Raw genomic sequence first — 27,106 nt, 5'->3', positions numbered from 1 at the left:
AAAGACACCAAATATGAAAGCAATCTGATTTTATTTAGGGGTGCCACATCAGCCTTCAAACTAAAGGTGTCTGCAAAACTTTTCTATATATGGATCGAAAGCAAAACCAGAAGTTTGTTTTATGAAAATCCACCCTCCACTCACTTTCTTTGTATTCTAGCAAACACAAGTTACAATAGCTGCACAAATAGCACTATATTGCTATGAAAACTCAAATTCAATGATAACAATCCAAATGTTCAGTTCATAAAATGAAGAGACACCATATCACATAATATTAAAAAACCCAAATATAATGAGAAATGTAACTCCTATTTCTGGGCCTGTTTCACCACTGTTGCCTTCTTGGCATCGGGGTACATCTTCCTGTGAGCAGCAACAACTTGGAGCAGAGCTTGCTTTTGCTCTTCATCCTTTGTAAGGAGCTTATTGTAGTCTTGTATCAATGCGACACCCCTTTCTGCCCTGTCGTTCACCACGACTAAGCCACTGGCGGCTTTCTTTGCTTCCTGAAAGCTGGTTTCTTGCTCCCATGAACCAGGATCCTTATCCATCCAATCAGTTGGGGTCCCTAGGATGCTGAAGAAATGCTTGGTGTGTTTTGTTATGAGGCCAGCGATTGACAGGGCGGTTCCTCGTTTGATAGCTGGTCTCTTTGGAGAGGGGTTTTCACCGTCATTTTTCAATGCTTCAATCATATTGATCTTGCTTTCTTTGTCAATTCTGGTGTCAAAGAATGCAAATGCCACTAGTACTGGGCTCATGTACCACGTGTGGCGGCCAAGTGCCTTCAAGGCTGCCTGAGCCATCTTCTGATTGATTTGTTCAAACTTTTCCAACTTCTTGAAGAGGTTAATGTCATTCAGGGGAGCCTCAATAGCTTGTGGAGCCCGAAACCAAGCCTGTACATATACAAGGCAGACAAAAATGTTGAAGGCTCGGAGTTCTCTCGCCTCTCGAAGTGTCAAGTGGAACTCTGACTGAAACATGAACACCTGTAGTGAATATAGTGCTTTTGCCATCCATCTGGCTCTGTGCATTGCTCCTGGAGCCATGATCCGGATTCCACGAGGTGGGATTCCTCCCATGTAGATGACAGTCAGTTCTAGGAGTTCACGATAATCATCTCGTGGCTGCTGATCTTTCAAACACACGAGCAAATTCCAGAGCTTCATCCATCATGTCATTGTTCTGTGCAAACTCAGCTGCCGTATCAGGATCTGTGAATCCATTTTTTGGTTGGTGATGGGCAATGGACGGCCACTCCGCCTGAAACCGCTTAAAAAGCTGGATGTCAGGGCCTGATGAAGGACCGAAAAGAGTGGTGAAAACATCTCCCAGAATGATTTCGTGCGCATGATGGCGGCAAGCCAAATGAATTAGTTCAGTCTGTAGCTTCTTTTCAATGAGGACAGCAGCCCCTCCACGAACACCTGAATTGCTGGCCGTTGTGTCAAAAGACAAAGCCTTCACCTTGCCCACAAGGTTCCAGCTCTTCAGTGTGTCCACTACAGCGGTTGCCATAGCTTCTCCTCCCCCGTCAGGTAACTTGGGAACATTCAACAGCTGCTCCATTCCATGGTACTGGTTGGACACAAGGATTGGAAGACGATCCACCTTCACATGCACAAAATCTCCAGTGACATCGGGAAGAAGCTTTCCATCCCAATGGACCACTAAAGGACCCTGCACATTATGATGAAATGCTTCTTTTATTTCGTCCATGGTTTTGCATCGATGCATCATGCGATTCCGCCGCACTGTCCATCGGTTCAGTGCCAGCTCTGCAGGATCCCATCCTACTGCTCTACAAATGGATGCCAAGTTGTGGACAGCCATTCGGTCACTTGTTTTCGTACGATCCAAAGAAGCTGCGACTTCAGGAGTGACAATGTTGATAGGCCTTCTTTTCTTGGGACGAGATATCCCACCATCAGATGATGAAGAACCAGCCTGGGAATTCCTATTTTTGCATGGGGGAAAATTCATCACTGATGTGGCACCCCTAAATATTATTGGATTCCATTCAAATTTGGTGTGGTTTCCTTTGACACCAAAAGGAACAAAAATAGACCATGTCCCGGAGAAAATCTGCATTTTGATTTTTTGAAGCCCACCCTACCGAATACAGTATACTGTGTATATATATATATATATATATATATATACAGTGAAACCTTGACTTACGAGTGCACCAACTTACGAGTTTTCCGAGATACGAGCCGTCGCTCGGTCGATTTTTTGCTTTGTGATGCGAGCCGAGATCTGAGTTACGAGCGAGCGAGCTTGGATATAAAACACGTAATCGTCGAAAAACATGAGCGAGGTGTGCGTGTTGTCGACTTGGCAAGGCAGTACGATCGTAGTACTTATACGATATGTACGATGTTGAAGCAGAAGGAGTCGATAAAGGCTATAACGCCAGCCAAGGGCGTTAAGATTATTTCAAAGCTCCGGACCTCTGTCCATGAAGAGATGGAGAAGTTGTTGTTTGTGTGGTTGACGGAGAAGCAGCTCGCAGGAGATACCATGACCGAGAGCATCATCTGTGAGAAGGCACGAGACATTTACGGGGATTTGGTGCAGCAGACGGCGGGAACATCATCGGACGAGGCATCGGAAGAGTCATTCAAAGGCAGTCGGGGATGGTTTGATAATTTTAAGAAGAGGACCGGCATTCACTCCGTCGTCAGGCATGGTGAGGCAGCAAGCTCGGATGTGAAGGCAGCTGAAGATTTTATTATAACTTTTGCCGAACTGATAGAAGCCGAAGGATACATCCCCCAGCAAATCTTCAACTATGACGAGACAGGGCTCTTCTGGAAAAAGATGCCGAACAGGACGTATATAACAGCAGAGGAGAAGAGCATGCCAGGCCACAACTTGTTCAGAGTGCCGGCGATAGCTCGCCTTCTCTTTGTGGAAGACACGGTGAGATCCTTAACATCCAACAACTAATGGGACGCAAACGGGGCGCCCAGTTTAGCGGTACACACTGATGAATCACCCTGCCTGTGAAACACCGACATGACAGGTTATAGCTGGGTCGGGATTCAAACCCAGGCTGGACAGTTTAGAGTCAAGTGTGCGTACCTCCAGTCCAGGCCATCCTGCCAACTTGTATGCTGCATACAGGTGAAATATAAAGCGCGAGATATTTTTATATATATTGTTGCGGATATGAGGATTGCATTTTTTTTGATTGTGTTGTATTATATTGGAAATGGTGATGAACATTGTTGAATATGGCCCCTCCTGCCTCCAGAGTTGTGTAAAGGTAAAAAGGGCGTCTCGGTAGTTAATTCCATGAAACACCACATTGAAGGACACGATAAAACCCTTGTTCAGTAGCTTATATCTTATTATGTGTTTTAGAGTAAGGCCTTGTCTTCCATTAGAAGGACACTCCATTGCACCGAATCAATTAAGAATAGCTCCCCTTCAATACTTCCATTTCCCAGCCAAACTCTCCATCTGCGGGTAAAGCAGTTCACAAGCGTGGGGTGCACGCCCTCTCATTTCGCTGCTATAGTGAATATGTGCTCCGTGCTCTGTTTGAACAGGAGGGGCGGGGTCGCCCGGGAGAGGCAAGCCCAGGGCGCGCCACGAAGGGCGGGGCTGTTCAGCCCCATGCCCAAATAAGGAAACAAGCCCGTGGCTCGCCACGAGGGGCGTGCCGTCAGCCCCATGCCCAAATAAGGAAACAAGCCCGTGGCTTGCCATGAGGGGCGTGCCGTCGGCGCCATGCCCAAATAAGGAGACAAGCCCGTGGGATTACCATACAAGGTCACGAAACAGAGCACGGCGGGGGAGGGCGGTACCGAAACCGAGGAGGGCGTGTCAGACCCGCGCTGAAGGTTTGGACAGAAGGGTGTGACGATCGCTGGAACAAGCTACACCAGAGATACGGCAGATGAGTCCAGGTGCGTAAGAGGGTTGGCAGTCCACCGGGAGAGAGTTCAGAGTAGCACCGGAGTTGCGTGAGAGATACGAAAAGCCTTTGACAAAGAGCCGCTTCAACCAGCCCCGTTTCAACCAGCCAAGTGACCCTGCCGGCGTGCGCTGTAAAGCCGAATACAAGGAGCTGCCGGCTCCTCGCTCCACGCCCGGAGTGGACCTGCTCGCTGTGCCCTGTGATTCCACCTGCTCATCCCTCCAAACGATTCCTGCCCTTACATCCATTTGCGTACGTGAGTTTGTTTTGTTTGTTCTGTCCATGGGTATTTAATTAAGCTTGTATAAGGAATTCACTGTGTCTCTAAAAAGCTTCTGCATATTATTTTCTTATCTTTCCTTCTACAGGAGTAGATAAGATTTGTAGAAGTCCTTCTACAGGACTTCTACAAATCTTATCTTTCTGTATACTGTCCACAAGGCTACAAGTCCATCTCCAGAGACCTTGATGTTCCTACGTCCACTGTACGTAATGTTATCAGGAAGTTTAAGGCACATGGTACTGTAGCTAACCTCCCTGGACGTGGCCGCAAGAGAAAACTGGATTGAAGATTGCAGTGAAGGATTGTTCAAATGGTGGAGAAAGCACATCGATCAACTGCCAAACAGATTCAAGCTGACCTTCAGACACAAGGTACGACAGTTTCAACTTGCACCATCCATCGCCAACTCAATGAAAGGGGTTTCTATGGTAGGAGATCCAGGAGGATCCCGCTGCTAAGAAAGCCTGACTGGAGTTTGCCAAAACACACCTGAAAAAGCCAAAATCCTTCTGTGGACAGATGAGACCAAATTAGAGCTTTTTGATAAAGCACATCATCTCTATGTTTACAGAAAACAAAATGAAGCCTTCAAAGAAAAGAACACCTTCTCTACAGTCAAACATGGAGGAGGTTCAGTGATGTTTTGGGGTTGCTGTGCTGCCTCTAGCACTGGGTGCCTTGAATGTGTGCTTGGCATCATGAAATCAGGAGATTACCAAGGCATTTTGGAGCACAATGTTCAACCCAGTGTCAGAAAGCTGGGTCTCCGTCGAAGGTCATGCGTCTTGCAGCAGGACAATGATGCCAAACACACTTCAAAAAGCACCCAGGAATGGTTTTAGACAAAACGCTGGACTGTTCTGAAGTGGCCAGCAATGAATCCAGATCTAAATCCAATTGAACACCTGTGGGGAGATCTGAAAACAGCAGTTGGGAGAAGGCACTCCAATTCTGGGAGAACTGGAGCAGTTTCAACAAGAAAAGTGGGCCAAACTGCCAGTAGAGGTGGAGGAAGCTCATTCATGGCTATATGAAGCGCTTAACTGCAGTTATTTTACCCAAAGGCCGTGCTACCACATTAAGTCAAGGGTGTCAATAATTTTGTCAATGCCATTTCTTTTTATTATCTGATGTTAAAGGATATATTAAGTTCTGCATCAAAAACAAAGGTTCTGTAACATTAACAGTGAATGTGGTAAAGTAACAGTGAAATAAAGAATTGTGGAGACCAACTTCTTCTGTCAATTTAAACAATTTAAACTTAATTTTTAGAGAATATTGTGAGTTATTTGAAAAAAGTACAAGGGTGCCAATATTTTTGGCCACGACTATAGGACTGTGAGAGCAACCACACACAGCTCTGAACTTATCAATATATTACAACTCGTCAGACGTATGCTAGCACAGGGAGCTGCAATTGGCAGATTAAAACAAGTTTTCTTTCATATCACAAAACGACACCAAATCAAATTGGTAAAATACAATACGAATAGTAAAAATATTATTCATGAGATTTTTATGTAAATACAGCACAATACAAGAATTAAATATAGGGTCATTCCATGTCAAATCATCAAAGAATCTGCCGTCATCTCTCAGATTTTTGTAAAACTTTGGGAACCAATTGGGACCCATGAAAAACAGCTAGAACTCAAATATTTTTGCTAACAGCCTCTTAATTAGTGAGATACAGGTTAACGAACTTTGGACTAATTAGCGCGATGTCGCGAATTCAAATGGCCATATCTCTAAAAGTATAACACCTAGAGAGCTGGTTTTGGTGTCATTTTAAAGGTATTTTCATGCCCTATAAATTTGTCTGGGCAACATTTTCCTACCTCCAATCACAAAAAAGTTATCACAAAATATAAACTTCAATCGTGAATCCCAAAAAAATGTATCCTTAAAATTTCCTCAAATTCATCCCAGATGTACCTTATGATGTCAAGAAGCTTCCACATAAGTTTTGTGATGGGCACTCCAATAGTTTCTGAGATATGAGCAATAATGTACATGTACGTATGGCATATAGGTTCGAAAATCAGCATTTGTAATGTATTATACAATCATTCTAACCTAGCCATGACAGGGAACACAGGGAACAACCATCAATTGCTTTGAAGTATCATATACTTTCATTTTCAACTGGGCCTGAGGGGAATTCTCATCTGGGGAATTCCAACTGGGATTTCCCATGTGGGTAAGTCGAGGTGATGCAACTTTCACAGTCTAAGATCCCCAGGGAAAGTCCAAGTTGGCTTAGTGTAATGCTTAGGCCTGCCACCAACAGAAATTGGCAGTTCACTTCTGAAGGAGCTGCAGAAAAATGACGACTGCCAAGGAAAAGTTCATCTTGAAGCAGAAATCCTGCTGCAATCCCTTTGGAGCTCATGCAAAAACCAAAGTCGTCTGGCTTGAGAGCTGTTAGCCAAAAAGCCATAGCCGCTCATCCAAGCCTCAAACTGCAAAGTGCACAGAAAATCTGTACCCAGTGTCATAAGAAACTGGCAAAAAGACAACCAGGTGTGGTAGAGACTCAGAGTGAAATACCATTACCAGTGACCAGCAGCGCTATTAGCAGTAGTGAGGACAATGATGGTGGAGGTGAATCACCAATACCAGGCAGTTCAGGGGAGTTTGAATTTCATTCTCCTGAAATGGAACTGAATACACTGAATGAGTCTTTGGGATTGATTGGAGAATCACCTATTCCAAAAAAGAGACTTGCTGCAGATAAATATGTGAAATCCAAAACCAAGAAAATCGGTGACACTGGTTAGTGAACCTAAGTCAGGTTAGTGAACACTGTGTACTTGAACTCACTTATTGATTGTATAATACATTACAAATGCTGATTTTCGAACCTATATGCCATACGTACATGTACATTATTGCTCATATCTCAGAAACTATTGGAGTGCCCATCACAAAATTTATGTGGAAGCTTCTTGACATCATAAGGTACCTCTGGGATGAATTTGAGGAAATTTGAAGGATACATTTTTTGGGGATTCACAATTGAAGTTTATATTTTGTGATAACTTTTTTGTGGTTGGAGGTAGGAAAATGTTGCCCAGACAAATTCATAGGGCATGAAAATACCTTTAAAATGACACCAAAACCAGCTCTCTAGGTGTTATACTTTTAGAGATATGGCCATTTGAATTCGCGACGTCGCGCTAATTAGTCCAAAGTTCGTTAGTCTGTATCTCACTAATTAAGAGGCTGTTAGCAAAAATATTTGAGTTCTTGCCGTTTTTCATGGGTCCCAATTGGTTCCCAAAGTTTTACAAAAATCTGAGAGATGATGGCAGATTCTTTGATGATTTGACATGGAATGGCTGTATACTACAAGTCAATGTCGCGAGGAATCGGTGGTTGCTAGGATATGGCAGCATGCAAAAAACCGTTATAGGTGCCAGTTTGAACATTCGAAATACAGTTTGATCCAGAGGTAGGTGGTGTGGTCATGCTGGCTGGTAGATATGGTTTATTTAAGGTAAGATGTGCATGATTTCATTTATTATCATATTATCGAGTGTGTGAGGAAAGTTATAAATATATGATAATACATTAAATCCTCTAGCGAGTAAAGTTGGAATAAGTGATGTTGCATTGTTGAGTTGACTGACTGCCTGGACGCAACTAAGGTTGTGGATCTACTGATGTACCATCTATTGATGTGGATCCATGATTGAGGTTGTGGATCCGCCGTTTGGAGAGGTCCTGGGCTGAAAGGATCCAAACCTCGAGGAAGAACGGTGCCCAGCTGATGATCCATGCAGTCGGGAAACTAGTCAATTGCTTACGGGTTAAGGTTCTTGCTTTAGGTAAGGGAACTATGTCTTCAGGTTTACAATTTAAATAAAGTTGAATATGGGATGTTGTGACATTAACATCATTTACAGCAATCCTTTAAATTATTTATATTTAAGTTTAGGAACAACCGATACTGTACAATTAATTAAATGCATTTAAAAATAAGAATTGAATAAGAGAAATAAGAATTGAAAATCACAGGAGATGGAATTGTGAGGAACAAAAATATAAAAACAAGGTGTGTGTGTGTGCGTGTGTGTGTACGTGTACGTGTACGTATATGTGTACGTGTGTGTGCGTGTGCGTGTGTCAGTGTAATTGGCTGTTGTCTCCATGTGTGGGTTTCAGAAAGTGGAAAGTATCCACCTTTGTGTTTGTTGCACCACTTCTCTGACTGTTCTGGACCGATTACATCCAGCTTTGCTACATGTGATCAGCATGACCCCAATTGGTGTATATGGGTGCTTTATCTTTTCTGGTGGTTTGAGGGGGGAGAGGGGTGGAGGTGAGGGGCATCTATGTAAATGTGTATTGTGTAGCACCACCTCTAGGGTGGGAGAGTGTATTACAAGTCCCCACCCTTTACAGTTCAATATTCCTGTCCCCATGTTTTCCAGTGCAGTGAGGTGTTTTGAATTATAAGTAGTAGGCATGTTTTTGCTTCATGCATGCAACCTGGGTTATTTTTCTTTTATTTTTTATTTGTTATTTTCAGGAGTGAGCTGGCGGTAGCTTATACACCGCCCAAATATAGGTGTGTGTCAGAAGAACGTGTTGAACGCTTGGAACAAGATCGCCCATAGGGTGTGTAATAAAAAGTGATAGTGATAGTGATAGATAAAATGTGATTGCCGGTATGCTTCAGCAAGACTTTTTATAACGCATGTGATCATGTCTTTGCAGAATCAACAGATCAGCCAAAAAAACCAGTTCAACCGAAGGGTTTGACTATCATCACACCGTGTCTGGCTTGAAATCGTACCGTGGCCAAAGGGGCACTTGGGTCCAGGATGATGAGAGACACGTGTGAGATGGTTTGCCCATCAATGAGTGAATTGGGTCGAGAGGTGGCGACAAACCTGCTTTGCCCTGTTTTGCACTGTGGACGCCGCCTGCCCAACCCACCAGCTCTCTCAATGCACCTTGTGAAGTCGCACAGAATTCAGGTTCATGACACTCGCTATGTTCATATAGGTCACTTAACCTCCTCTCCCCCACCCACCAATCAACCTACCCCCTACCTCCCCAATTTCAACCCAATATCTGATTATTGTTGCTGGCACAGCCAACTCCATACATATCCGCCAAATAGTTATGCATTGATTTTTTAATTTTTTAATTTTTTTATTAACCTTCATCTTAGACTCACATGGAGGAACGTTTACATGAATCACATATAGGACAAGGACATACTGTAAGTAGCAATGGACATACATATAGTCTATGCCCTGTGGTATTTGAACTTGGGTTCCTAGTATTGTAAGCCAGGGCTTCAAATGGCAATATGAAATAGGCCAACCTAAACCCAACACTAACCAGCCTAGATTTCTGCTTTGTTGATGCAAAATTGCTTGATTTTAGAAATCTTTTTTGTTATCCCTATTATTTTTTTATCTGGAAAATGACTTTTCAATATTCCCTCTCCTCTCATCCCACCTTTCATTTGTATCTTCCTCCCCGCCAGGTCTTCTTTGTGCTAATGATCTAAAATAAAATATTAGCACAAATTGTGTGAATTTTAAATCATTGGGTCAGTCTTTTAACCCTGTATTTGAGTTTTAATTCCAAAAACATTAAAATAAACGGTTGAGGCATCTAGAGACAATATTTCATCAAGTTGGAGGCTTTCAAAGTAGATGCATGCATTTGTTTAATATTGTTACAGACGTGGCTTAGATGTTATTTACCGAGCGGTTTTGGTATGACCACGTCTGCACAAGTTACCCGATTATACCCGAACGTTGACTAATCGCGCTGCGCTAGGTCAATAAAGGAAAAGGCCACCCGGCTGGGATTAAAATGACACGACACCCAGGGTTCAGTTCTCAAGACCTCCGGAGGAGGTTATATTGTTACGGAAGGTTAGATTACAAGGACGAGAGGTACAGCATAGAAAGACAAGCACTTAGACACAATCTTATATTATTCCCAACAGACGACAGATAAACGGGACAAAAGGCTGACTCACACGGGGTTTGATGGCTAGGAAAGGCAGGATCGATGGCTCCAGGTGCACCTGGGCTCAAAGGTCAGAATCGACTCGGTCCGGTCCAGAGATGCGGGGAGGTATTCAGCGCTCGTACGTGGCAACTTCTCTCTCCAGGCTGGGGGCGCATCTGACCTCACATCCGGCAAGTGGCTGCGTAGATCCGGCGGGGAGTGACACGCCCTCGGCTCGTTAGCTCCGCCCCAGATGGAATCGGCTCGTTGCTTCTCATTGGGTGCGTGCGGGGGGGTTACCGGCTCCGCCCTTGACGAGGAGCTGACAGCCAGCCCCTTCGTGGTAACCCCGTGGAGCGCATGGTCCGGCGCGCATTGTCAATGGCGGCTAACCGAGCCGGTGTGATGACGCACACTCCCCCGGTGCAGCGTCGTTGTTGTTGTAATTGTTGTTGTAGTTGTAGTTGTAGTTGTAGTTGTAGTTGTAGTTGTAGTTGTAGTTGTTGTTTGGGGAAGAAGATGGAAGGAGGTATGGGAAAGGTCCTAAACTCACTACTGGTGCCATATAATCACATTCTGGTGCAACGAAGAGTCAGAATTAATGGAAAGGAGTCCTTAACTGACATAGACTAAGAATAACTAGCAAGATGTCCGAAAGTTGTCCGTGAGATGCGGTGGACCTGGGCACGACATTTAATGGGGGAAAAAGGGGAAGGTCGGCTCTACTGATTGTTGTTTACAGACAATGGGACTAGGGAATGGGGGATTGGGGATAGTTGGGGAGTATTGGGGAAATAGGGGAATATTTACAAGCGGATATGGAGGCCAAATTCCATATTCGCAACATTGCACCCTTCTCTACCCTCGGGGCGTCCCGACCCGATAAATTTTTACCTACTTTAGTGTGGCACGCAATGTAGTTCCCTCTACTATTAACTCTACCCTGAGTGTGACAGTTTTACAGATATTCACAAATGAGTAAATATGTCCCCCTGCGACGTTGCACCCTTCTCCTCACAGAAACACACCCACAGGATAACCGAATCCGGAAAGAATCCTCAAACTAAACATACAGCCGGTAGGGAGCATTATTTACACAAGACTACGCTGATTTTTACACTACGATCCAGGACCTGTTTTTGGAGGAACACATGCAGATGTTATGCATAGAGAGAGCACGCATGCTAGCATCGATACACCAACCCACGAGTGCTCTGTGGCCTACGGCCTTTAATAATGTGCAGAGCACCCCTTCCAAGCATCAAGCACCACCCCATCACACAGTGAGCACCATCCGGTGCACCAATAAAGTGTCTATAAATCACCGGTGGTGTCGCAGCCGGCCGATGTTCTGCCGCTGGTCTTGCCTTCGTGTGGTGCACTTGGCCTTCTTGCCTCTTTCAAAAAATAAAGAAAGGCACCAACCGCGTCCGTTTCTATATTGTGGCCTTCAGTGGTGTCAACTAAAAGTGGTTCACCTGCATGGCATAGGTGCCACGTTGACCCATAGGTCCATCCACGGGTGGTGCTTGGCCGCAAAAGAGCTGCGGTCCATGGTGGGTGGCCACAAACATTGCGGTCCATATGGTGTATCGATCCAAGCAGCAAGCAGCGAAAGTGCAGGCCCACAACTGCGTAGCCAGCACCTCTCTCTCCTCTCTCTCTACCCCAAAGCCAGATCCTCGGAGGTGGGAGACAAAAGAAAAGACAAGTGAGTAAGGTGGTAAGGGCGCAAAAGTGCACGCAATGTAAGGTAATGCACACTGGGGGCACATGGGAACCAGGTGAGACAGGTACGTTCCTACCGTACACTCCCCCCCCCCACCAGGTAACCTACATGGCCCCTCCCTTACCCCTTACTGTATCCACAAAACACAACACTACCCATAAACATCTACTTTACAAATCAACAAACATCCCTACTGTCTTCCCCGTTCCTCCCATATACCAAATTCGTCTTCTCTCCCTCCTAACCAATCAAATTTGCCATTTTCAACTCAACATCATAATTTGCCATCTCCAACTCAACATCATAATTTGCCATTACCAATTCATCATCAGTCCCTCCTAGGGAGGGAGAGATGGAATCACCCCAATGTCTCATCCACGTCGTGATGCGTCTCACAATCCACACAGCAATTTCATTTCCTGCAACAAAACAAAGAAAACACAGGTGTGGAGTCATCATCATCACCACAGGTAAGTGGCTGCGTATGGTGCGACAGGTTCATCAATCCTAACTATTTCCTAAATGACTTTACAACTTTACACTACCCGGGGTCTTTCTCCGGCCAAACCATTGGCCCTCTTACACTATTGGGTTCTAAAAACCAATTCCCATTGGCCAGACTGTGGTGCTTTTCAATTTGGGGTCTCACTCCCCCGATTCATCTCCCGGTGCCCTCGCACAATTTCTGGGCTGTGGCGTGTACCTCTCCCAGTGGGTCTACCCACCTGCACACCTCCACCACTGCAGTTGCCTCCGAGCTTACCTGCTCCTTACCCTAACCTAACTACCTGGGGAAGGCCCTCTGGCACTCTCCCCACTCGGTGCCCTCTCTGGCACTGGGCTACCCGGGTCCATCCTCCGGATCCTCGGGCCCCATCCACAACTCTACCGGCTCCCAGAGCCCACCTGCGGCCTCACCTGGCCGACATCCTCACAGTGGTGGAGTGCCCAACCAACTACACACACTAACAGGCTACACGCCCAGCCATTTTCACAACACTAATGCACCCATCCAAATACCATTCTGTCACCCGCACCACAGATGCCAATATCCAACCACAATTTACCTATACCCTCTACCTAACACTTACACTACCCGCCCCGGGTACTCGTGAAAGGGGTCCACTCTTCCCCCATCCACACCTTCGCACCATGCACACCACTCCGTACCACTTACTCCAACTCTCTCCACACACCTGTACTTGCACACCTGTGCTCTCACTCTTGGTGCCGCCTGCACCCTTCTCTCCCCAAGCGCATTCGCGCTGATCCACAACACTCACTACTCATACACTGCTCCACACACCTGTCCAGTTGCACACCTGTGCAATCACACCTGTTCAATTCTCACACAGCATCATCTCATCTAACTACTCCCCTCTGAAACTTGCGCTTCCCAGTCGTCCCTTTAAACTATTGCGCTCCCACGTCATTATAATCCACACTAATCTACCTGCGTCCCCACTACAGGTATCAGTCACTAACTAAACTTAACGTCACCTAAGGTCATCTTCTCTAGATCCCTACCGTTATATCCTAACCCTCCCGGGCTAGTTTTCACTGCCATACACCCCATAAGCTATTGCTCCTTTGCCCCCACTTCTGTGAGGGATGGTGGATTTGCCATCCCACCACATCGGGGGTCTCTCACTACCAATTTTGCACATCAAATTTCAACAAATCAAAAATTTGGCCAATCATTGCCCATCATCTGCCAATCACTACTGCCAATCCTTTGCCAATCATCAAATTTTGTTTTTCTCTAATTTTGGGTCCAAAACACGAACCTCATCACCCAGTCGACTCACTAATACCTCTCGGTGCGCCAATCCCTGTCCAAAGCCCGGCTTCGTAAAGCCAAGCAATGGATGCTGGTTGTTTTGTGCCAGCGGCTGGATGCGTCCCGCATTCGGTGCAGGGAAGGAGGTTTACCCGGGCCGAGATCCCACGCACCATCTCGGCACGGAGCCATCCAATGCCCCGATCTCGACCTGCCGGCACGTCTCACCAAAACGTGGTCGCCATGACGACCCTTCCTATCCAGCTGCCCGCTCCACCTAGTGGAGCACGGACGCGGCCGTTCAAAGCGAGGCCCGGCACGCACCGAGGGCCCGCTTCGGCTAAAAGTCGACCTAACCTCTAACCTGGTTACCGTCGATGCTTCACCTGGATTCTTACACCCCGCAGCCCGTTCCTTGCTCACACATCCAGCCGTCTCCATGCTCCTCGTACCTTTCCTTACACACCTCGGTACTCTCATTCCACTCACAGCCTTGGTCACACACCTGACCACCGAACACTTTGGCACACATTCGTTGGTCGCACACCTCACCAATACACCTCTTCGCACCCCCTCCTCTGTCACCTCCTCTGTGACAATCACAGGTGTGCTCTCATTCGCACACCCAACCACGTGCCTCACTACCAACTCCAGCGTGCATTCCCAGTCACGCTCTACCATTCTAGGTGTGCATCCTTCCATCCCAGGTGTACATCCTCGCTCACCTGTCACAACCAACTCACTCTCCTTGTCACTCTCACTACTCTCACCTCCATTCTTGACAGCGCACTCACCCTTACTCTTGACAGCGCACTCTTTCCTCATGCACCTGTCCGTTACACACCTTTCTCGCGCACACTCTCCCGTTACGCCCTCTGTAACACTCACCACAGGTGGACACTCTTCCTTACTTCTGACAGCGCACTCTTTCCTCATGCGCCTGTCCGTCACACACCTTTCTCGCGCACACTCTCCCGTTACACCCTCTGTAACACTCACCACAGGTGGACACTCTTCCTTACTTCTGACAGCGCACTCTTTCCTCATGCGCCTGTCCGTCACACACCTTTCTCGCGCACACTCTCCCGTTACACCCTCTGTAACACTCACCACAGGTGGACACTCTTCCTTACTTCTGACAGCGCACTCTTTCCTCATGCACCTGTCCGTCACACACCTTTCTCGCGCACACTCTCCCGTCACACCCTCTGTAACACTCACCACACCACGCTTCCATGTGCTCCCTCGCACATGTGCTACGACCGACTCACTCTCGCCAGCACCCTCACTCCTTGGCACGCACTTTTTCCTCACACACCCCAGAGTCGGACTTTCTCGCTCACCTCCTTTTTCGCACACCAGACCTGTCGCACACTTCACCCACGGCCTCTCACGAACACCCGGGTCCATCTCGACCCCCAAGCTTCTTAAATCCCCTGGCGCATCATACGCACGACCATATTGGTCACCACTTACACCGGGTCCTCTTCCTCTTCGCTTCTCCTCCATCACCTGCGAATCCCTCATCCGGTTAATGAGCACATCATCACGATCCAAACACAGACTTTGGACCAATTCTTTTATCTCCTCTTTTATCTCTTTCTTATCCCCTCTCCGTCGCTTCTTAATTTCGCTCATCCCTTCTTCCACTTCTTCTAATTTGTGCTTCACTTCTTTTATTCCCCGGTACGTCTCCTCAAGCTCGTCCTCCAAGGCTACCTTGACCGTTTCCATGTGCGTCCTCACCTGCCGGTCCTTCGTCTCCATTACCTCTATCACCTCGTCCAGCCTCGTTGTCAGTCCCTCACGTACCATCTGACATTCCCTCTTCGTCGCTATCAAGTCGTCTTTTAGTTCTTTCTGTGTCACTTTTAACCCTCCTAATACCGCAGTGTTCCTTTGAACCTGCTCCGTTAGTCCTTTTTGTCCCTCCGTCAGCTGTTCCACCTCCTGCGTCAGGTCCTCTATGCCCCCTTGTAATTTTACAGTCCCCTTTCTCACCTCCTTCTCCATGTGCTCCTTACAGTGCCTCACCTCCTCGCGCACTCCTCTGACCTCCTCACTCACTCCTCTTCTGATCTCCTCTCCCATCACTTGCATCTCCTGCCCAGATGCCACCCTCATCTGCTCCATTTCCTCCCTGTGAGCATCCAGTTTGGCTTCTACCCCCATTCTGACCCCCTCTATCTGCTGCCCCATTTGGTTAACTTCCCTTTCCGCTTGGTCCCTCATGTCCCTCAATTTGCCTTCCATGGTGTTTTCTAACCCCTCTAACCCTTTTTGCATCCCTTCCATTTGATTCTCTTGAGCGGCCATTCTGTTTTCTACCCCCGTTAACCCATGTTTCACTCCCTCTATCTGATTCTCTTGAGCGGCCATTCTGTTTTCTACCCCCATTAACCCATGTTTCACTCCCTCTATCTGATTCTCTTGAGCGGCCATTCTGTTTTCTACCCCCATTAACCCATGTTTCACTCCCTCTATCTGATTCTCTTGAGCGGCCATTCTGTTTTCTACCCCCATTAACCCATTTCTCACCTCTTTTATCCCGTTGTCTAACCCCTCTATTCTACTCCCTAACCCTCCGATCTGGGCCCCCATGTCCTTTTTCAATTTCTCGCTATTGGACCCCATGTCCTCCCTCAATTTCTCGCTATTGGACCCCATGTCCTCCCTCAATTTCTCGCTATTCTGGGCCATAAGGGCCTTCATTTGTATGAAAAACAAGTTCCAATCCACCGGGGGCGCTGCCACGGTCGCGGGCGCGGTGATCAGCGAGGCGCCATTTTGCGCTCCCGCAATGTCGGGCACAACGACGCTATTTTGTGCGTCTGCTACCCTCGCTGCTTCGCTCTCCTCCTGTCCCTCATGTCCCTCAATTTGGTCCTGGACCGACCCTGCCTCACTCTCCCCTACCGGACCCCAGCTGTCTTGGTCTGCCATAGCGCGACTTTCAAAATTCGGGTTTTTATACAACAAAACAAATTTCGGCCGTTATAATTTCACGCGGGAAACGCGCTCCGAATCGATTCTACTTGTTACAAATTTGGGCCTAATAAATTTAGTCCCGGGTTCGAATTCCACTCCTCGACACCAATTGTTACAGACGTGGCTTAGATGTTATTTACCGAGCGGTTTTGGTATGACCACGTCTGCACAAGTTACCCGATTATACCCGAACGTTGACTAATCGCGCTGCGCTAGGTCAATAAAGGAAAAGGACACCCGGCTGGGTTTCAAATGACACGACACCCAGGGTTCAGTTCTCAAGACCCCCGGAGGAGGTTATATTGTTACGGAAGGTTAGATTACAAGGACGAGAGGTACAGCATAGAAAGACAAGCACTTAGACACAATCTTATATTATTCCCAACAGACGACAGATAAACGGGACAAAAGGCTGACTCACACGGGGTTTGATGGCTAGGAAAGGCAGGATCGATGGCTCCAGGTGCACCTGGGCTCAAAGGTCAGAATCGACTCGGTCCGGTCCAGAGATGCGGGGAGGTATTCAGCGCTCGTACGTGGCAACTTCTCTCTCCAGGCTGGGGGCGCATCTGACCTCACATCCGGCAAGTGGCTGCGTAGATCCGGCGGGGAGTGACACGCCCTCGGCTCGTTAGCTCCGCCCCAGATGGAATCGGCTCGTTGCTTCTCATTGGGTGCGTGCGGGGGGGTTACCGGCTCCGCCCTTGACGAGGAGCTGACAGCCAGCCCCTTCGTGGTAACCCCGTGGAGCGCATGGTCCGGCGCGCATTGTCAATGGCGGCTAACCGAGCCGGTGTGATGACGCACACTCCCCCGGTGCAGCGTCGTTGTTGTTGTAATTGTTGTTGTAGTTGTAGTTGTAGTTGTAGTTGTAGTTGTAGTTGTAGTTGTAGTTGTTGTTTGGGGAAGAAGATGGAAGGAGGTATGGGAAAGGTCCTAAACTCACTACTGGTGCCATATAATCACATTCTGGTGCAACGAAGAGTCAGAATTAATGGAAAGGAGTCCTTAACTGACATAGACTAAGAATAACTAGCAAGATGTCCGAAAGTTGTCTACGTGAGATGCGGTGGACCTGGGCACGACATTTAATGGGGGAAAAAGGGGAAGGTCGGCTCTACTGATTGTTGTTTACAGACAATGGGACTAGGGAATGGGGGATTGGGGATAGTTGGGGAGTATTGGGGAAATAGGGGAATATTTACAAGCGGATATGGAGGCCAAATTCCATATTCGCAACAATATCCTTGGTTGCATCGTTAACCTACTATTGTAAAAAAAATAAAAAAATGCAACCATGTTGATTGCTCAGATATGACTATATTATGAAAAACACAAATTGGGTTGATCATGTCATGTGACATTTGATCTCAGAGGTTCTATAAAACTGGGAAAGCAGCACAGTTACATATTTAAGTGAGGCAACAAACGGGAAAAAGGACGAGACAGCAAAATTCCAAATTGGCACAATGTGGAGGCGTATCAAGCATGTGCCAAAGCAGCAATCTTGTTTATGGTTATTAATCCCAACATTCCATTTTGGTGATGAATATCCTGTGGGTTTAGCTAATTATGCTCAACAATGAGTATTGTCTTGCTGAAGTAAACAGAAGTGTTGAAAATGTTTAACCAGGAGAGGGTTACTGGAGGAACGTGTGCATCTGGGAATTGCTGGGGAGGATCTGAGAACTGAGAGATGGGAGGGAGCATTGTTGGAAAATACACGGTAGAAAACAGAGATCACTGACCTGCCTGCAATGTGAGAGTAACAGACTTTGTGCTTTTGCCTCGTCGTGGGAGAATCCATTAATTTTGAGAGCTTTAGCTTCTACAGAATCTGGGAGAGACCCATGCGATGCTGGAGCACCAACCCATGGCTGAAAACAGTATTCCACTTGGCAATGGACAAAGGCCTTTTTGACTGTGAGCAGCCCTGATTTTCCAAGGAAAGACTTGGATTGACTAAGGATGCTCATTCTGCAGCTGAATCTGGAGGACAGCTTTGCTATGTGGTCAGCCCAGGAAAGGCCATAGTTTTGATGGTGAGGACTAGAAGTTGGAAACTGAATATCTTCCAGTGGATGACCAAGGAAATATATAGATGGGTTTGTTTGATTATTCAGGAGCAATTGGCTGAGACTTCAGTTTTCCAGGATCGAAGGACATGTTCCTTTTATGTCCTTCAATTCTGGACCAGAGTTTAATCATTTCCAGAGAGAGAAGAGAAGAGAAGAGAAGAGAAGAGAAGAGAGCTGCAGCTGCTGTCTGCCTAGCAGTGGGTTGGGGTACTATATGACACAAGAACGAGTTGTTCTTGGACTGGTGTCGTGCAGGTTGGCATGGCAGAAAGCGAATTAAGTGAAGAATGGCGATGAGGAGGCCAGGAGACTGGGGGAATGGCAATGAGCAGCAGAACTGTTCCCCCCTCAGCCGGGGCTCCACATATTACCATGCTGGCCAACAGTTCATGATGGTTCCACGCTAAATGCGTGAAATACTTATTTGGGCCTTTTTGTGTCCAAGTCCTCACCTGGCCTCGCCTGTACTCTTCATCAGCCAAACGGTTCATGATGGTTGCTTCCTTTAAAAGCATGTAGCCTTTGTGCCAACAAGTTCACTTATACAGAAGTTTTTACACATTGCAATCTTACTTTATACTACCTTATAATCTGTGCACGTTTTACGATGCGACCTGATTTTTTTTTATGCCTCTGCCGTTGAAGTCACCCGAGGCATTATATTTTCGGGATGTCCATCAGCCCGTCCGTCCATGATAGGATTTTTTTACAGCGATAACTTAAGAATGGATGAAGGGATCCAAGTGAAACTTGGTACAAGTACTGTATGTATAAGGATGCAAAGGTGAACTGATTACCCAGCATGCAATCCATCAAAGTGCTTGGTGTGACGATGCAGAAAAAAACTTGAAATGGGAGAAATGCTTAAGAAATGAAAGTTGGACATTTTGCGTCATCTTAAATCGTATAACTTTGTGACCTTGTGACTATTGATATTGGCTACATAAGACTATTGTTGCAGTATTGTGTACCTATTTTCAATGCAGCCTTGACTAGAACAGCACTCAGTAGAGAGCATACCTCTGCCATGCTGAACAGTTTATGTTTTGTATCCCACTGATAGGCCGGATCTGCATTCAGACCTGAACCAAAATATAATCAGCTTGTTCTTGTCACCAAACCAACTCGTCCACCAAGTTTAGTCATAAGTCCTCCATAACTTTTTTAAATATCATGTTATATATCACTTTTCACCCGATATCCCAATGGTGAAGAATGACTTAAAAGAATAAAATAATTCTCGTATCCGAATCCATAATCACATCTTCACCAAAATCGAATCAATTCGGTCTTGTCACATACTCGACCTCTCCACCAAGTTTCGTCTGAATCCGTCTGTAACGTTTTGAGATATCGTGCTACGTATCGGTTTTAGCCCTATCTACCAATGGTGAAGAATCACTTATTATCTTGCCAAAACGAAGTTTTTGCAAGATGTATTAGTCAGCTTGTATGTTTGTTTGTTATCTTGCCAAAACGAAGTTTTTGCAAGATGTATCAGTCAGCTTGTATGTTTGTTTTTTTGTTTGTTTGTGGTTAATCATTTTTTTTCACGTTTAGATCACTCTGTAGACCACAGTTATTATTGGAAACTCCTGTAACTTCGCATATCAGAGTCCTATAGAGATACCCTTCAGCACACAAAATTTTGAAGGTCAAGGTCAAAGGTCAAGGTCACTTTGTGGTCAATCATGGAGGTCGACGAAACACTAATTTTTTGAGTAACTTTGATCGGATCGTCTCCAAACTTCATGGGAATCTAGTATATGGTCCGGCGCTCAGCTGATTAGTTTTTGGTGGCGATCGGCCTTGACCTTCATGGTTAGCGCTGGAGGTCGAAAATTATTGACCCCAAGGTCAAATTACGAAACCCTTATTTTTTGAGTAACTTTGATCTTATGATCTCCAAACTTGGTGGGTATATAGGGTGTGGTATGGCGCTCAGTTGATTAGTTTTTGGTGTCGATCGGCCTTGACCTTCAAGGTCATTTTGAAGGTCATTCAATTTTGACCAAAAGGTAAAATTTTCAAGTTTCAGTTACCATATCGAGTAGTACCTCAAATTGAAGCCCTTGTTGAGTGCTTTCCAAACATATAACTAGTTTGACAATGTGACGTCATTTGACGGCGTTATGACGAAAAAACTGCACTTTTCATGTATATTGTATTGCTTTAGTTCGCATTGTTTAGGTCACTCTGTAGAGCACAGTTCCCTTTGGAAACTCTTGTAAGTTCGCATATCAGAGTCTTTTAGAGATACCCTTTAGCACACAAAATTATGAAGGTCAAGGTCAAAGGTCAAGGTCACTTTGCGGTCAATCATGGAGGTCAACGAAACCCTTATTTTTTGAGTAACTTTGATCGGATCGTCTCCAAACTTCATGGGAATCTAGTATATGGTCCGGCGCTCAGCTGATTAGTTTTTGGTGGCGATCGGCCTTGACCTTCATGGTTAGCGCTGGAGGTCGAAAATTATTGACCCCAAGGTCAAATTTTGAAATCGTAGGTACCATATCGAGTAATACCTCATATGAATGCCCTTGATGAGTGCTTCCCAGATCTGTAAACAGTTTGACGCTATGACGTCATTTGATGACGTCATGACGAAAAAACGGAATTTTCATGAAAAAATTATTTCCTCAGTTCTCATCAAAATCTTTCAATATTTCATGTGCGTTGGTCATGAAGACATACTATTCACCATACGAAATTATTAAGGTCAAGGTCAAAGGTCAAGGTCACTTTGCGGTCAATCATGGAGGTCAACGAAACCCTTATTTTTTGAGTAACTTTGATCTTATGATCTCCAAACTTGGTGGGTATATAGGGTGTGGTATGGCGCTCAGCTGATTAGTTTTTGGTGTCGATCGGCCTTGACCTTCAAGGTCATTTTGAAGGTCATTCAATTGTGACCAAAAGGTAAAATAGACAGATGCAGGGGCAAGATACGGTTCACCCTGTGGGTGACATATGTTTATTATCTTGCCAAAACGAAGTTTTTGCAAGATGTATTAGTCAGCTTGTATGTTTGTTTTTTTGTTTGTTTTTTTGTTTGTTTTTTTGTTTTTTTGTTTGTGGTTAATCATTTTTTTTCACGTTTAGATCACTCTGTAGACCACAGTTATTATTGGAAACTCCTGTAACTTCGCATATCAGAGTCCTATAGAGATACCCTTCAGCACACAAAATTTTGAAGGTCAAGGTCAAAGGTCAAGGTCACTTTGTGGTCAATCATGGAGGTCGACGAAACCCTTATTTTTTGAGTAACTTTGATCGGATCGTCTCCAAACTTCATGGGAATCTAGTATATGGTCCGGCGCTCAGCTGATTAGTTTTTGGTGGCGATCGGCCTTGACCTTCATGGTTAGCGCTGGAGGTCGAAAATTATTGACCCCAAGGTCAAATGTTGAAACCCTTATTTTTTGAGTAACTTTGATCGGATCGTCTCCAAACTTCATGGGAATCTAGTATATGGTCCGGCGCTCAGCTGATTAGTTTTTGGTGGCGATCGGCCTTGACCTTCATGGTTAGCGCTGGAGGTCGAAAATTATTGACCCCAAGGTCAATTTGATCGGATCGTCTCCAAACTTCATGGGAATCTAGTATATGGTCCGGCGCTCAGCTGATTAGTTTTTGGTGGCGATCGGCCTTGACCTTCATGGTTAGCGCTGGAGGTCGAAAATTATTGACCCCAAGGTCAAATGTTGAAATCCTTATTTTTTGAGTAACTTTGATCGGATCGTCTCCAAACTTCATGGGAATCTAGTATATGGTCCGGCGCTCAGCTGATTAGTTTTTGGTGGCGATCGGCCTTGACCTTCATGGTTAGCGCTGGAGGTCGAAAATTATTGACCCCAAGGTCAAATTTTGAAATCGTAGGTACCATATCGAGTAATACCTCATATGAATGCCCTTGATGAGTGCTTCCCAGATCTGTAAACAGTTTGACGCTATGACGTCATTTGATGACGTCATGACGAAAAAACGGAATTTTCATGAAAAAATTATTTCCTCAGTTCTCATCAAAATCTTTCAATATTTCATGTGCGTTGGTCATGAAGACATACTATTCACCATACGAAATTATTAAGGTCAAGGTCAAAGGTCAAGGTCACTTTGCGGTCGCTTTAGACATTATATAAATGACGTCATTTGGTGACGTTATAAGGCAAACACGTATTTTTCAAGGTCACTCTCTAGAACGATTATCATCGGAATATCTCGTGGGCAGACATTCCTCAAAGAGTCGCTTCTAGTGGATAGCAGTTCTGTTCACCTCAGTGTGACCTGAAGCAAGTCACTCATGTTCACATTTTGGCAAGATACGGTTCACCCTGTGGGTGACATATGTTCATTTGTTTTTTTGTTTGTGGTTAATCATTTTTTTTTCACGTTTAGATCACTCTGTAGACCACAGTTATTATTGGAAACTCCTGTAACTTCGCATATCAGAGTCCTATAGAGATACCCTTCAGCACACAAAATTTTGAAGGTCAAGGTCAAAGGTCAAGGTCACTTTGCGGTCAATCATGGAGGTCAACGAAACCCTTATTTTTTGAGTAACTTTGATCTTATGATCTCCAAACTTGGTGGGTATATAGGGTGTGGTATGGCGCTCAGCTGATTAGTTTTTGGTGTCGATCGGCCTTGACCTTCAAGGTCATTTTGAAGGTCATTCAATTTTGACCAAAAGGTAAAATTTTCAAGTTTCAGTTACCATATCGAGTAGTACCTCAAATTGAAGCCCTTGTTGAGTGCTTTCCAAACATATAACTAGTTTGACAATGTGACGTCATTTGACGGCGTTATGACGAAAAAACTGCACTTTTCATGTATATTGTATTGCTTTAGTTCGCATTGTTTAGGTCACTCTGTAGAGCACAGTTCCCTTTGGAAACTCTTGTAAGTTCGCATATCAGAGTCTTTTAGAGATAGCCGCTCCAGACATTCCTCAAAGAGTCGCTTCTAGTGGATAGCAGTTCTGTTCACCTCAGTGTGACCTGAAGCAAGTCACTCATGTTCACATTTTGGCAAGATACGGTTCACCCTGTGGGTGATTTTATTTTGATTTTGAGTTATCTTGTTCACAGACAAACACAGGGGTGAAAACATTACCTCCATCCAACTTTGGCGGCGGAGGTAACTAAAGCAGTTGAACAATATAGAACGTATTCAAAAAAGAGCCTGCAAAATTATGTTTGGACAAAGGTACACATGTTACCATTTTGAGGAACTATGATACAAGTTGTGTAAAGATTTTGCACTTGCTATCAAAACCCATTATTTGTGTGGAATGTGGTTACCTGCCATAAGAGATTTTCCTTTTAATCTCAGGAAAGCAGGAAAGTAGGAAAGTAATCACAGTACAAAATAATGTCAAATGCAAATATTTCAAACAAGTGCATTGCCCTTTTAATTGACATTCTTAATAGTTTGTAATAATTTATCTAAATCTAATATTTATCTTCTGTTTGAAGTATGCCACGTCTGCTTGTTTAATTCTGCATTTTCTTTATTTCACTTTTTGAACATTTTCCTATCAACTTCAAAATTAAGCAGCAATTACATAGTGCACCACTGAATTGGGAAACCAACTATTTTTGAGATCAAAAGGTAAACTCAAGGTCAAACTTCTAATATCATCAATTTTCATCTGAAAAATCATCAATTTCAATCCAATTGACCTGAGCTTTGATTAAGATCAATTTTAGTCTTAATGAAATGGACAATTTGATGTATCCATGGCAACTTTTTAATTTGGGGAGAGGTGGATTTTGCAAGTATCGTGCTCTGCATGACGTCTTCTTGTTTCTGGATTTACACTTTTTTTTACCTTATAAGCAATCATTGATTGTAAATTATGAATATATAATTCCATTTGCCATAATTCCAGCCATTGGCTGCCAGAAATGCTTTTAATGTAAACCATTTTTGATTGATTGAGCATCCAGTTGTTTCATAATTATGCTTTTTTTTGTCAGAGTAATTTTATACAGAAACAGGGAACCAAATTGAACCTTTGCAAAATTTCACATCTAGGAGTGAATTGAGCAACATTAATATTTATGAATGTCTGTATAATGCAGGTGAAATGGAGATACAAAGCTTCAAGGGGGCAGTAGAGACAAGCTAAATTCTTAATCCATCCTAACCGACACCTACGTATTGTACAACAAACTGAACTTGCAAGAAAGACAGAATCTATGCAGATTATGGAAGCACTAAATATTAAATTGGCAATGATATGTTAGATAAAAATATTTTTAAATGTGTTCGACATTATTCTCTGTCACTATCACAGGGAGCAAACTGCTACTCTTTTAGTCAAAGGGAAGCGCTGAGACCTCGCTCACTTGCCAAGGTGTTCTGCTGCCCAGTGCCAGGCTGTCCTCGAGGTCCAGCCCGCCCTTTCCTGGAATTTGGCCGTGTCCGGCAGGTGAGATTCTGGGAATGGATATCTGAGATGTGTCATAGGTATCAGAATTAGAATGTTTCTTGTGGTTTTATTTTGGAATTAAAGTGGTGATTTTGTTGGCCCACGGGATTGTAGTTACGGCAATGTGTAAGTTGACTTCCGGACTGACAGGATGGCCTATAGGTACGCACACTCGCCTCCAAGCTGTCTAGTCTGGGTTTTAATCCCGACCCAGCTATAAATTCTCATCCCAGTGTTCCATAGGTAGGGAAATTTATCAATATCCCTCAGATGGATGTTAAACGGGCGTCGCGTCTGCCAGCATTCGTTGGTCGATGATAAATATCCCATGGTGTCCTTCACAATGAGTAGGCGAGCTATTGCCGGCACCCTGAACAAATTCCAAATTCTTGCCCTAACCAGCAGAGGGCATTGCATCAGTGGCACAGCCACACCCTCAGGTAATGATGCTACCCCTCAGCCTTGTGCTGCATCTGAATGAAGAAGAAGAAGAAGTTGACAACATGCATGGTGACATTCCTATCATCGTAAAGTTAAGATAAACTTTGAACCATCAGCAGTAAGTCTTGGTGCCAATTTAAACTGTTTCCACTCGCTTATACGTACATCTGGTTTTATACTTTTGATTGTTTCGTCTAAGTTAATGAGATTATGATCTTTTTTATGATTCTTGCATACTTCCCGTGGTGCAGCATTTCCTGAAGATGCATGCCGAGCGACGGCATCACTGCGACCAGTGCACTCGTGCCTTTGGCACTGCTTCGGACCTTGCTCGACACCAGGGTGCCTGCGGACGTTTATTTTCCTGTTCATGTGGTTGCCCGTACGCCAGCCGCAATGGGCTTCTTTCCCATGTGGCACGCACTGGTCACAAACTTCCCGAAGAACACAGGTAAGCCACGGCAAGCAAATCCCCTCCTACAAACGTTTGCAGAGAAAGGAAGCTGGGAGGGACTCGGAGGATACATCAAATCTATCGTTTTATTTTTTTAAATAACAATTTGTATATAATAATATAGACACAGCACCGATGTAATAATGGCCACAGTTACCAATTATTGGTGCATTGGGGATTATTTTCTCTCCACCCTCCAACCACCCCACCTTCCTGATATCCCTCCTCACACAATCCTCCCATCTCAACCATGATCTACCTCTTTTCCTCCTACCTTGCTCCCTCAACCTATCTGCTGTCTTTTCCATTCTCTCTTCCCCAATCCGGACCAAATGTCCAGCCCATCTCAGCCGGCATTTCACCAAACTCCCCATCAAGCTCACCTGCACACCAATCTCCTCCTGCAGTTCATCCATCCCCCTTCTATCCACCCTCTTCACTCCTGCAAGCCTCCTGGCCCAGTTGTTCTCGCAAACCTGTAGCCTCTGTTGTTGACTCTCTATCAGTGCCAATGTCTACAGACTGTAAAGGTAGGCCGGCGTTACAGACGACATCAGAACCATCACTTTCAATTACCTTGAAATACTTCTGTCTGTCATTACTCCCTCCACCCTCCTCCACACATTTGTACCTACCTGAATCCTCCTCCACACCTCTGCTTCTGACTTACCACTGTTCCGTCCAGATACTCAAACCTATTTCCCCGTTTCTTCTCCTCTTCCTCCAACCTGTTATTCATTTATTTTCTCTGCTGCCCGACCCACATCACCTCGTTCTTCTCCACACTCATTTTCAGCCCACGTTTCTCAAATGCCTCGTTCCACTCCCCCAGTACTTCCTGCATCTCCCACCTACTCTCCACCACAACAGCCATATTTGCCACATACTACATTCTCCCAAGAATACCCCTCATGTTTACCTTCCTGCTTACCAGCCCCTCCGAACAATAACAAGTTCATATCTCACATAACATTGGGGACTGTCCCTCTTTCCCCCTCTTTGTC

At 45.1% G+C, this 27,106-nt stretch overlaps 1 protein-coding gene across 5 annotated transcripts in view; it reads left to right on the top strand.

The window, feature by feature from the left end:
* ATMIN (ATM interactor) overlaps nt 1-27,106 on the top strand; it is a 41,370-nt gene that overhangs the window by 10,399 nt on the left and 3,865 nt on the right. For 3 of the 5 annotated variants that reach the window (XM_068128985.2, XM_068128984.2, XM_078784446.1), the window contains 3 exons: nt 8,940-9,202; nt 25,073-25,207; nt 25,900-26,099. In XM_068128985.2, coding sequence (XP_067985086.1) covers nt 9,047-9,202; nt 25,073-25,207; nt 25,900-26,099 — 491 coding nt within the window. In that variant the 5' untranslated portion in view covers nt 8,940-9,046. Of the gene's footprint in view, nt 1-3,355; nt 4,187-8,822; nt 8,841-8,939; nt 9,203-25,072; nt 25,208-25,899; nt 26,100-27,106 lie in introns of those variants that run through there. The other 2 variants (XM_068128986.2, XM_068128987.2) reach the window with 2 other exon arrangements.

The sequence above is a fragment of the Myxine glutinosa genome, chromosome 9 (genome assembly GCF_964187855.1).
Source record: "Myxine glutinosa chromosome 9, kmMyxGlut1.1, whole genome shotgun sequence".
In the NCBI taxonomy this organism is placed as follows: Eukaryota; Metazoa; Chordata; class Myxini; order Myxiniformes; family Myxinidae; genus Myxine; species Myxine glutinosa.
Note: the sequence above shows the minus strand (reverse complement) of the source record. Positions and strands in the feature narration are given on the sequence as shown.